The 12,693-nt window shown below is 46.5% G+C and overlaps 1 protein-coding gene across 1 annotated transcript; it reads right to left on the reverse strand.

Annotated features, from left to right (window-relative positions):
* Nucleotides 1-11,760: 11,760 nt before the first annotated feature.
* On the reverse strand, nt 11,761-12,693 carry LOC128919373 (olfactory receptor 5V1-like). The gene has a single exon (XM_054224668.1). It carries the CDS (start codon nt 12,691-12,693, stop codon nt 11,761-11,763), a length of 933 nt encoding a protein of 310 aa, XP_054080643.1.

Raw genomic sequence — 12,693 nt, forward strand, 5'->3', positions numbered from 1 at the left:
CAAATACAATGGGAAAGTCCCTCCTGGTAGTGGATAAAACTGAGCCTGTGCTGTGAAAGATGCTCAGACCACATCTCTCAAATAAATGTTACCCAGATAAATCAGTTGAATGCTAAATCCTTATTTACTACAGGAGGCTGGCAAAGAAGGTGCCTGCTGTACTGGTGATGGGGATCTTTGTGATTAATGACATGATATAGGGAGGTCTGGGGTGATGAACTTTAGGAAGAAGAGTAATACCAAGCAACAGACCTAGCACACATGACCAAAGAAGGCAGGAACAGACCTTGGTAAAAACAGAGGTGGGTACCTTGGTGGCGAGGGGGGACCTAGTTAGTTTGTGTGTGAGAATGAGCCTTTTAGGCTACTTCATCGCAAAGTACTTATAGTACTTCACTAGAAGAGTTCACATGTGAGTGCATTATAAGTAGTGTTGAAATTAAACTATGAACCTCCTGAGCTAGGTGGAGGGCTGTTTGTGTTGAAAAGGAATTGTTCACATTGCTTAGCTTAAGGATAAAGTTGTAGAGTATTAACATTGAAGCCAGAGTCCAGAAAAAAAGGATGAGATGAGAGATTCTGCTTTACGATATCCCAGGAACAAATATAACCTACTAGACACATCAGACGGGTGCCCTGGCTCCAGTATCTGCAGCTAGTGCTCAGTTCCAGGATCAGATCAGACAAACCAGCGTATGATCAAATGCCAAACGAAAACAGCCTGGGCCTCCACAAATTATGCCGAGTTGCATGCCCAGAAACACCAGGTGTGCCTAGCACAAAGGGTCTAGAGCTGTAGTATGCTCATTATGGCTTAGTTTTCACAGTGCTAGTACAAGGAAATACTGTGAACTGAATGATATGGTTAAACCACAAAATGAACTGAAAGTAGATTTTGATCTTTCAAAAATTTAATCCCTTTTGCAGGGCTTCACACTCCTGATGTATAAATCAGAGAAGAGTCCTCCAGAAATCAATTCAGATCAAGATCTTCAGTCAGGACATCTGAATTTTCACCTAACTATAGGTTTTGAGATAGATAAGTTTTGAGAGGCATTCTCGGGTAGAAAGGGGATACCAAATACAGAAAAGTGTGGTAAAAAGTAGAGAACACTACGACCGATGTTTTAATTTCTTCTTGGGATTTACTGGCAAAGACAACTCTTCCCTCCCTCATTTACAGAATACTTTCTGGAAGGGAAGGCCCCTAAGATCAGAGAAAAATAGCCTGATTAGTGGAAGAAAAAAAGAATTTGAACTAAAATTCCCTTTTTTAAACCTGCAAAAAAGGTAGGACTCACATGCAACAAACGAGAGCTTCACTAGACTACTCCATTCTTGAATCTTCATGATAATAGGACTGACATGTTAGTATTTTCCTTCTCCTTGAAAAAAAAAATCCTCCTACATCTACAACTTGAAAAACAGTTTGACTATTCTTACTGAAGTGCCAGAAATACATGCTAAAAAAAAAACCTCCAAAACATTTGCATGGTTACTTTCACCGTTGTGTTTCCCATAATACCATACCACCAAAAACTGACCTCCTTTCCAACAGATCTTTTACGGGGGAGGGGGATGGGAGGATAGTAATGTGGCATTCACCTTCAGGCACATCATAACTAGGCTTCTCCTGGCACTAAAAAGACCAACCAAGTATTTTGAGAAGTTATTCTTTCTTATAAGGTCCTATGAGCTGCAGAGAGTAGTGTGTCTTTACATTTCTGCACAAAGAAATGATGATGGTACCAAGCTTCCAAGACTAAACAAACCCTTCAGTATGGTACAGCACTGGCAGCTTCCATTTCACATATTTTTATATGCAAACATGAGGTGTCTACAATTAAGCAAGGCTGCTGAAGAGAATGAGCAACTTTTGGGGGGATGGGAGTAATTTCATGGTAAAACAGGAGCATGAAAGAAGTAGGGGAAACAAGACAGAGAAAGATGTCAGAGATTCTACTGAAACATCATCAAATAAATAAATAAATAAAATGTAAATATTAGTAAATATTAGTCTGACAAACTCCAGCTAATCTATAATCGATTCAGCTGAGAAAAGGTAGCTGAAAGTGTCTGAAAAACTGATCACTGCCTGCTTCTGGAGTCCCCTTTCTACTTTCAGTAAATTGCTTATGAGTACCACGTTGTCATATCATGAATCCATGAGACAGCTATTGCACACACACAGAATCGCAGAATGGCAGGGTGGGAAGGGACCTCTGGAGATCATCCCGTCCAACGCCCTGCCACAGCAGGGTCACCCAGAGCAGGTGGCACAGGAACGCATACGTGATAATAGGTTCTGTTAGGGTCACTTGCGGGTGCAGATAACAGGAGGTGAGTCTTCTTCCCTTCCCCTGCCAATGCAATTGCCAATAATGATAATTACTATTATTACTGCTCTAGTCAGTACCAGGATTCAAAGGCTCACCAAGATATGGCTAAAAGCTTTCCCACTACGGCGAGTCTGAAAGTTCCCATTTTTCTGTATTTGGTATTTGCTGGTGAATGCACTATCTGCTTCAGTTTTGTTCTGCCTCTTATCCCCGTTTCCTTAAAACAATCTAAGATGTCCAATGACAGCAAATGTAAAAGATGGAATTTAATACCCAGCTCCAAACCAACCTCATGTACTAGTGTCCTGGTTTAAGGTAAAACAGAACCAACTTTCTGTTCAGTAATTTTAGTTCTTAGCTAGGCCTCTTCTAACTCTCTGAAATTAACAGCATGTTGTGTCTGAAACGGTTCGTTCAGAGTGATAACGCAGTTTGTGCCAAGGAATGGTACGTAGAGAGGCTCTTGCTTAAACTTATTGCTATAACAACCAAGGTCAGCAAATTCCATTATTTGCCCCGTTAGAGGATCGGAAGTGGAAAAGCGTAGAGGGGTCCCACCTGCGGGGGTGACCCAAAATTGACCAACAGGGGTATTCCATCCCATCTGCCCCATGCTTAGTAGAAAAGCTGAGGGATCAAAGGGTCGGTCTCTTTTTCATCAATGGCCGACGTCCGAGGAGGACCCTGTCTGCTCATCTGCCTTTGATCCCGATCCGTATGTTCCTGACTCCAGCTCTGGAACCCAGTTCCTACCTGTCCCCGGGTCCAGCCTGGGACTTCCCCAGTGCCTGACGGTGACACCATCCTGGGAGCTTGATACAGGTTTGTATATGCTGTATCTATTTCATTATTTTCCTTTTTATCTTATTATTAATATTTCATTAAAGTAGTTTAGTTTCTTCTAAACTCGTAAATCTCTTTTTCTCTCCTCCTCCTCTCCTTGCACGAGAGGCCGGGGGGGAGCATCTGTCGTCAGCCATTGGCCAATTTGGCCAAAACCATGACAGATTTATTGGCACCCAACGTGGGGCACGAACGGAGCTCTGATAGATTGCCTGAATAGTTTGAATTCCATCTTGTTCAGGGGGAACAGACAGTTCACATTACGTCGTTCTTACATGAAATCTTGTATCGTGTCCTTGGAGAGTTTTGTATGAAGTTAATAGATGCAATGGGGATTAACTGGTCGAACATATTGCATGGTTGATTTATTCTTTGTCTTTGGATGCAGTGGTCTAAGCGTACTCTGTTGGTGTGGATTTGCTTTCAGATTTACAAAATAGTTGCTTGTATAACGGTTCTACCTGCATATCTTGGGCATCTTGTGACGGAGTCTTTTACTAATTACACTTTCAGGATGGATTCTTTTGCAAATTACACTCTTGGTCTTACCTGGGGAAAGTTCACTTTGCCCTTGGATGATGATGCCAAAGTGACAGTAACAGAATTAGGGGATGAGAAACCTTCGGGATGTTTAGAGAGTGAATGTCACTTTCATTCATACGTGATTCTGTCGTTGGGTTTCCTGAATGTGTTGCAGGGGTGGTTTATTGTTAAATATCAGTGCGGGACTGAGTCTTATGTGACATCTGATGTTGCCAGTCAGACCCCACGGCCAAAGACAGCAGGAATTCAGACGATCCCGCCGCTAAAAGCCACAGCAGAAGCTCAGACACCCCCCACCGAGAGCCGCGGTGGGAATTCAGACACCCCCCACTGACAGCCACAGCAGGAACTCAGACAGCTCCGATCGCTGCCCGAGGCACAGCACAGACACAAACAACGGCACCGGCCCCGACGCCAGCCCGCGCGGCACCGGCTGCCCCCCGCGGGCCCCGCGAAAGCCTCGCCTCCGCCCGTACCAGCCAAGGCCACGGCTCCGTCCACAGCGACACCGGCGCCAGCGGCTGCCCCCCCACAGGCCCCGGCAAAAGCCCCGGCACCGGCCTCAACACCGGCCGCGGCCCGGCCCCCGCCGGCCCCGGTCCCTCCGCCGCCCGCGGTCAGAGTCACCCCGCCGCCAGCCGCTCCCCGCCCGCAGCGGCACCGGCCGCTCCGGCCCCGACAAGGAGCGCGGTCACGGCTCCGGCTGCCCCGACAGCGAGCGCTGCCGCTGCCCCAACTCCGGCAGAGCCGGCACAAGTTGCCCCGGTGACCAGGAAACAGAACAAGTCAGCTCGTTCCCTCGCCTACGGCGACAGAGAGCAGCCCAAGGCAGACGGCGTGGGAGAAGCATCTGGGGACAGCCGGGAGAGGGTCCCTCTCAGGCAGCATTAACACAGGATGAGGACTCAGATGCAGAGATAATCACTAAATCCTTAGGATTCACGAAATATAAGAGAGGACTTCAGTCGTCATGAAGGGGAGACACTTGTCTCCTGGTTGCTCTGATGCCGGGACAATGGAGCTGATACCATAGATTTAGACGGCAGAGAAGCTGGGCAGTTGGGAAACCTGCTCAAAGATGGAGGGATTGATAAAGCGACTGGGCAAAAGGCAGACGTCCTCAGTCTCTGGAGGCGACTGCTGGCAGCTGTGAAGGGCAGGTATCCCTTTAAAGATGACATCGAATGCCATCCGAGCAAATGGACCAGCATGGAAAAAGGTATTAAGTACTTGAGGGAACTGGCTGTGCGAGAGGTGATTTATAGCAACTGGCAAGTGATTATAGACCCTGATGAAATACTGTGCAAATGATCTTCGTTGAGAAAGTTTTTGCAGAGTGTACCATCAAATTATTCCCAAACATTGTCACCAATGGTCTGGGGAGGATCTGATGCTGATACACTGACTCTAAATGAGGTGGCCAACAAGGTGTGACAGTATGAGACACTCTCTCCTGTCTCCTTCATGTAGCAGCCATGGAGACAATGGCTGAGCAAACTAAGACCATTGCTGAGACAGTGGAGAAAATGACTAAGACAATAACTGAGCAAAATGAGAAAACTGATAAACTGCTTCATGAACTGCTTGAAAAACTGCCTAAGAAGGGGAAAGAATCCCACTCCTCCCCTGAACAGACCCAGTTTGCAGTCATTAAGAAAAAACGCCCTCCTACGAAACCGACTCAAGGGAGACAGGATCCACTCAGAGATTTCCTGTGGCTTTGCCTCTGCAGCTATGGAGAGGACATGAGTAAATGATAAAAAACCTACTCCGGGCCTGCAGGCACAAGTGCTTGAGTTGCAAGGTAAAGCAGATGGGAGAAAGAATTTCTGCAGGAGGAAGGTTGCTCCAGTCCATGGTAAGCGATGCTCCAGTCCTTGCAGGAACTCATCTTCTAAATGTAGATGCTATCCTCAACATTAGGGCTGCCCTGCCTCTAGCCAGGAGGAGGAGAGGGATAACCGCGTTTATTGGACTGTGTGGATTTGATGGCCTGGCACATTAGAGCCGCAGAAGTATAGAGCCCCTGTGGACACGGGTGCACAGTGTACCCTATGGCCATCGAATCATAAAGGGACAAAATCTGTCACTATTTCTGGTGTGACAGGCACATCTCAAGAACTGACTGTATTAGAGGCTGAAGTGAGCCTGAACGGGAAGAAATGGGAGAAGCACCCCATTGTGACTGGCCCAGTTGCTCCGTGCATCCCTGGCATAGACTGCCTCAAGAGAGGGTACTTCAAAGACCCGAAAGGCTGTCGGTGGGATTTTGATACAGCAGCAGTAGAGACTCAGGACATTACACAGCTGTCTACCTTACCCGGTCTTTCAGATGACCCTTCTGTGGTGGGACTGCTGAGGGTTAAAGAACAGCAGGTGCCAATTGCTACTGCCACGGTGCATCGATGACAGTATCACACCAACTGACACTCCCTGATTCCCATCCAGAACCTGGTTCGTCAGATGGAGACCCAAGGGGTGATCAGCAAGACTCGCTCACCCTTTAACAGCCCAATATGTCCAGTGTGGAAGTCTGACGGAGACTGGAGATTAACAGTAGACTATCGTGGCCTGAATGATGTGACACCACCACTGAGTGCTGCTGTGCCAGGCCTGCTAGAACTGCAGTATGAACTGGAGTCAAAGGCAGCCAAGTGGTGTGCTACAATTGATATCGCTAATGCATTCCTCTCTATTCCTTTAGCAGCAGAGTGCAGGCCACAGTTTGCTTTCACCTGGAGGGGTGTCCAGTACACCTGGAATTGACTGCCCCGGGGTGGAAACACAGCCCTACTATTTGTCATGGACTAATCCAGACTGCACTGGAGAAGGCTGGAGCTCCAGAACACCTGCAATACATTGATGATATGATTGCGTGGGGTAATACAGCAGTAGTTTTTAAGAGAGGTAAGAAAATAATCAAGATTCTTCTGAAAGCAGGTTTTGCTGTAAAAAGAGGTAAGGTCAAGGGGCCTGCAAGAGACATCCAGTTCTTGGAATCAAGTGGCAAGATGGTCGTCGCCAGATCCCAATGGACATGATTAACAACATAACATCTATGTCCCCACCGACTAGCAAAAAGGAAACACAAGCCTTTTTAGGTGTTGTGGGTTTATGGAGAATGCATATCCCAGGTTATAGTCAGATTGTGAAACCTCTCTATGAAGTGGCTCGAAAGAGAAATGATTTTACGTGGGGTCCTGAGCAGTAACAGGCCTTTGAGCAAATTAAACAAGAGATTGTGCATGCAGTAGTCCTTGGACCAGTCCGAACAGGACGGGACATTAAAAACGTGCTCTACACTGCAGCCGGGGACAATGGCCCTACCTGGAGCCTCTGGCAGAAGGCACCAGGGAAGACTCAAGGTCGACCCCTACGATTCTGGAGTCGAGGATACAAAGGCTCCGAGGCCAACTATACCCCAACTGAGAAAGAAATCTTGACAGCATATGAAGGAGTTAGAGCTGCTTCAGAGGTAACTGGTACCGAAGCACAGCTCCTCCTGGGACCCCAATGACCAGTGCTGGGCTGGGTGTTCAAGGGTAGAGTTCCTTCTATTCATCATGCCACTGATGCTACCTGGAGTTAAGTGGGTTGCCCTAATTACACAGCGAGCTCAAACAGGAAACCCAAATCATCCAGGAATCGTAGAAGTGATCACAAACTGGCACAAAGGCAAAGACTTTGGAATGCCACCAGAGGAGGTGGTGATTTGCGCTGAGTAAGCCCCACCTTATAATGAACCCTTAGATAATGAGAAACTGTATGCCTTGTTCACTGATGTGTCTTGGCGTATTGTGGGAAAGCATCAAAACTGGAAAGCTGCTGTGTGGAGTCCTACACAATGAGTAGCAGAATCTGCTGAAGGACAAGGTGAATCGAGTCAATTTGCAGAGCTAAAAGCTGTCCAGCTGGCTCTAGGCATTGCTGAATGAGAAAAGTGGCCAATGCTCCATATCTATACTGACTCATGGATGGTGGCCAACGCTCTATGGGGGTGGTTAAAGCAGTGGATGCTTCCAACTGGCAGCACAAAGGTAAATCTATTTGGGCTGCCGACTTGTGACAAGATATTGCTGGCCAGCTAGGGAAACTAGTCATAAAGGTAAGTCATGAAGATGCCCACATATCCATGAGTTGGGCTACTGAGGAAGATAGAAATAATCAGCAAGTGGATCAGGCTGCTAAGATTTTCCAGATACATTTGGGCTGGGAACATAAAGGTGGACTGTTTCTAGCTCAGTGGACCCATGACACTTCAGGTCATCAAGGAAGGGATGCAACATATAAATGGGTCCTTGACTGAAGGGTGGATTTAACCATGGACACTATTGTGCAGGTTATCCATGACTGTGAAACATGCACCAAAATCAAGCACGCTAAAAGGTTAAAACCTTTGTGGTATGGGGGATGTCCTGGTTCCGGTGGGGATAGGGTTAACTTTTCCTGGTATTCCATGCCATGTGAGCCACGCCCACCCTGAGCTGCCGGGGGAGGGGGCAGGAAGTTGCTGCTTAAAAGCGGGCTGGGGCGGCCCGGGTCCGGCCGGCGAGCGGCGAGCGGCGGGGGAGCGGCGGTTCCGTAATCGTGTTTGTATATTCCCCTATCCGTGTTGTTGTTGTTTGCCTGTTCCCTTTGCTGTTCTGTTAAACTGCCTTTGTCTCAACCCAAGAGTCTTGCCTTTTCTTACGATTCTTCCTGTATTAGGAAGGCACGAGCGAGCGGCACGTGGTTCTTTGTTGCCGTCTGAGGCTAAACCACGACAGGGGACGATGGTTAAAATGTAAGCATGGGGAGGCCTGGCAAATTGACTACATCACAGTCCCTCAAACCCACCAGGGTAAGCACTATGTGCTTACTATGGTAGAAGGAAGCACCGGATGGTTGGAAACCTACGTCGTACCCCACGCTACTGCCCAGAATACCATCCTGGGCCTTGAAAAGCAAGTCTTGTGGTGACATGGTACTCCAGAAGGAACTGAGTCAGACAATGGGACTCATTTTAAAAACAGTCTTATAAGTACTTGGGCAAAAAAGCATGGCATTGAGTGGGTATATCATCTTCCCTATCATGCATCGGCTTCTGGCAAAATTGAATGATACAATGGATTGTTAAAAACCACCCTGAAGGCAGTGAGTGGTGGATCCTTTAAAAATTGGGACAAGCATTTAGCACAAGCTCCCTGGTTAGTTAACACCAGGGGATCCATCAGTCGAGGTGGTCCAGCTCAGTCAGACCTTTTATATACAGTAGAAGGGGATAAAGTCCCTGTGGTGCACGAAACGAATATGTTAGGGAAAACTGTTTGGGTTTTCCCTGTCTCAGGCAAAGGCAAACCCATTCGTGGGACTGTTTTTGCTCAAGGGCCTGGATGTACTTCGTGGGTGATGGTGGAAAATGGAGAAGTTCAGTGTGTACCTCAAGGAAATTTGACCCTGGGTGAGAATACTTAATTCTGCATTGTATGATATTAATTGTTATAGGATACTAACAGTGTTCTATAAGTGTTTTTCAGGATAATACAGTGGTGATGAAACCTGAATCAGCTTCATCAAGTGACGTCCAGCACAACTCTTTGAGATGGACATGATACCTGTGGGCACGAACCACACTGAATTTCATTCATCCCTGAGAATTTCATTCATCTTTCCTTCCCTGAGATTCTGCTATGAGAGATGAAACTCTACAGTTACGGACTAAATGGTCTTAGTGGACGTTTGTAGATAAAATCATAACTGAGTAACCTGCATATATCTGTTCCTATGTATATATGGTATATGGATAGATTTGATAGATAAAGTATTAGTGATCTGAGCATGACACAAATGGTATGGAATAAGGGGTGGAATGTCCTGGTTTAAGGTAAAACAGAACCAACTTTCTGTTCAGTAATTTTAGTTCTTAGCTAGGCCTCTTCTAACTCTCTGAAATTAACAGCATGTTGTGTCTGAAACGGTTCGTTCAGAGTGATAACGCAGTTTGTGCCAAGGAATGGTACGTAGAGAGGCTCTTGCTTAAACTTATTGCTATAACAACCAAGGTCAGCAAATTCCATTATTTGCCCCGTTAGAGGATCGGAAGTGGAAAAGCGTAGAGGGGTCCCACCTGCGGGGGTGACCCAAAATTGACCAACAGGGGTATTCCATCCCATCTGCCCCATGCTTAGTAGAAAAGCTGAGGGATCAAAGGGTCGGTCTCTTTTTCATCAATGGCCGACGTCCGAGGAGGACCCTGTCTGCTCATCTGCCTTTGATCCCGATCCGTATGTTCCTGACTCCAGCTCTGGAACCCAGTTCCTACCTGTCCCCGGGTCCAGCCTGGGACTTCCCCAGTGCCTGACGGTGACACCATCCTGGGAGCTTGATACAGGTTTGTATATGCTGTATCTATTTCATTATTTTCCTTTTTATCTTATTATTAATATTTCATTAAAGTAGTTTAGTTTCTTCTAAACTCGTAAATCTCTTTTTCTCTCCTCCTCCTCTCCTTGCACGAGAGGCCGGGGGGGAGCATCTGTCGTCAGCCATTGGCCAATTTGGCCAAAACCACGACAACTAGAAACTTAAATCACAGCTATTCTGCTCTGGCTCAACTTCATTTAAAGGAGCCCTACTCCATTACAGGAACAATATGTCCTTAAAATAGTTGACAGTTCAGTCATTTGCCTCGACGGAATTAATGTTACATGGAGATTAAATCACAGAATCACAGAATGGTTTGGGTTGGAAGGGACCTTAAAGATCATCTAGTTCCACACCTCCTGCCCTGGGCAGAGACACCTCCCACTAGACCAGGCTGCTCAAAGCCTCTCCCAGCCTGGCCTTGAACACCTCCAGGGATGGGGCATTGACAACTTCCCTGGGCAACCTGTTCCAGTGCCTCACCACCCTCACAGTAAAGAATTTCTTCCTGATATCCAATCTAAATCTACCCTCTTTCAGTTTGAAACCATTACCCCGTGTCCTATCGCTTCACTCCCTGATCAAGAGTCCCTCCCCATCCTTCCTGTAGGCCTATAGAATTTGACCTCAGATATGGTGCTTGCTTGCACACCTGCACTCACTCTAGTTGCTAGCACTATAAACACATGGGTGTCTGACCCCTCGCCCCAGTCTAGTTGCTGGCATCCAGACCATCACTCACTGCAGTTGCTGGCACTGTGGACACAAAGGCGTCTGGCCTGTGTCCCACTTCAGTGTCTGGCACTTGATTTCACTACTTTCCATCTGTCCAGTTGCTGGCACCCAGACACATGGGCCCTCTGACCTGTGGTCTAACTGCAGTGGCTGGCCCCCAGACCTGAGTACACACATGTACACAGAGAATAGATTCCCCCACCCAGGGAAAGATTTAGAAATGGAATTTAGTAAGAAAATAGAACAGACTGCACTGATCAGATGCAGGGCATGGCCACATCAGCATACTGACCAGTCCTCGTTTACATGCAACCAGCCCTTTTTATCCCCTTATCACTCTATTTTCATGCATACGTTTCTCCTCAAATCACCTAGGTACACCACTTTCTCTGCCTTTGGTTCCTCCTGTAGAGATCCCAGAATAAGTCCTGTGCATTCCCAAAATGCTGATCCCCTGCATCCCATAATGTGTCCCATAGCCTTAGGCAGTAACTCCCATTGGTCCAAAAAGTGCTACAGCCTTGACTTCTCTTCACTCATCATGATAGGTTTCGCACCTGGAATGGATCTGTTAAAGCCTCCTGTGACAGTCCTGAGAGGAGCCTGGATAGGGTGTTCCCTCTTCTGAGCCTGTAATTTGGGTTCCCCTGCCTTCCATGTTACCTCTATACTCCTTGTAGAGATGCACCACCAATGGGCTGGTAGCTGTCCTTGTGACGGGAGCTGCTGGGTCGGGGCATTATTTGGCATCCCCTCCTGCCATTGTGCTGCTTTGTGGATATGTGAACAGTTTTTTTTATCACATAACCTAGAATACACAACCAGCGAATCCAAATAAGTCATTTTGTCCTAAGTCCATGTTTTAAAGAACATGTATTTGAAATATACAGCTCAGAGGTTACACAAATTGCAGCTTCTTTAGAATTCTGCCTAAGGCTGTTTTCATATCTTTATTTTTCAGGCTGTAGATGATAGGATTCAGCATGGGGGTTAAGATGCTGTACTGGGTGGACAGCACTTGATCTAGAATGATTGATGAGACTGATTTGGGTTTTGTGTATTGGAACAGAGCAGTTACGTAGAGTAACCCCACTACAATGAAGTGGGAGCTGCAAGTGGAGAAAGCTTTGTGCCTCCCTTCTGCAGACTGTATCTTCAAGACAGTGGCAATGATACAGATGTAGGAGATGAGGGTGAGCAAAAAGGAGCTGCACCCAAAGATTACAGCAGAAAAAAGAAGAATGAGTTTACTGAGAAAAGTTCCACTGCAAGCAGCAGACAGGAGAGGGGGCAGCTCACAACTGAAATGTTTGATTTCTGTGTGCCCACAGAATTGAATATTTAACACAGGAATTGTGTTTAAAACTGAATATAAGAGACCCATTGCCCATGCACTCCCCACCAGCTGATAACAGAAATGTTTGCTCATAGCCTCTTGATACTTCAGTGGATTACAGATGGCCACATATCGGTCATATGCCATTACTGAAAGCATAAAAACTTCAGACCCAGCTGAGAGGAATATGAAGAACATTTGAGTCATACAGGCATTGACAGCAATGGTTATGCTTCCTTTCACAAGGAAATTCACTAGCATCTTTGGAACAACAGTGGTGGCATAACAGATGTCAACAACTGCTAAATGAAAGAGGAAGAAGTACATAGGAGAGTGAAGGTGGAGATCAGTCCTTATGACCATCATGATTACTATATTCCCTAATAAAATTATTAGATAAATAATTAAAACCACAGTGAATAGGAGTCTTTGAAGGAGTGGATCTCTTGTAAGTCCCAAGAGAACGAAATCAGTTCCACTTGTTTGGTTTTCCAT

This window comes from Rissa tridactyla, chromosome 19, assembly GCF_028500815.1.
Source record: "Rissa tridactyla isolate bRisTri1 chromosome 19, bRisTri1.patW.cur.20221130, whole genome shotgun sequence".
In the NCBI taxonomy this organism is placed as follows: domain Eukaryota; kingdom Metazoa; phylum Chordata; class Aves; order Charadriiformes; family Laridae; genus Rissa; species Rissa tridactyla.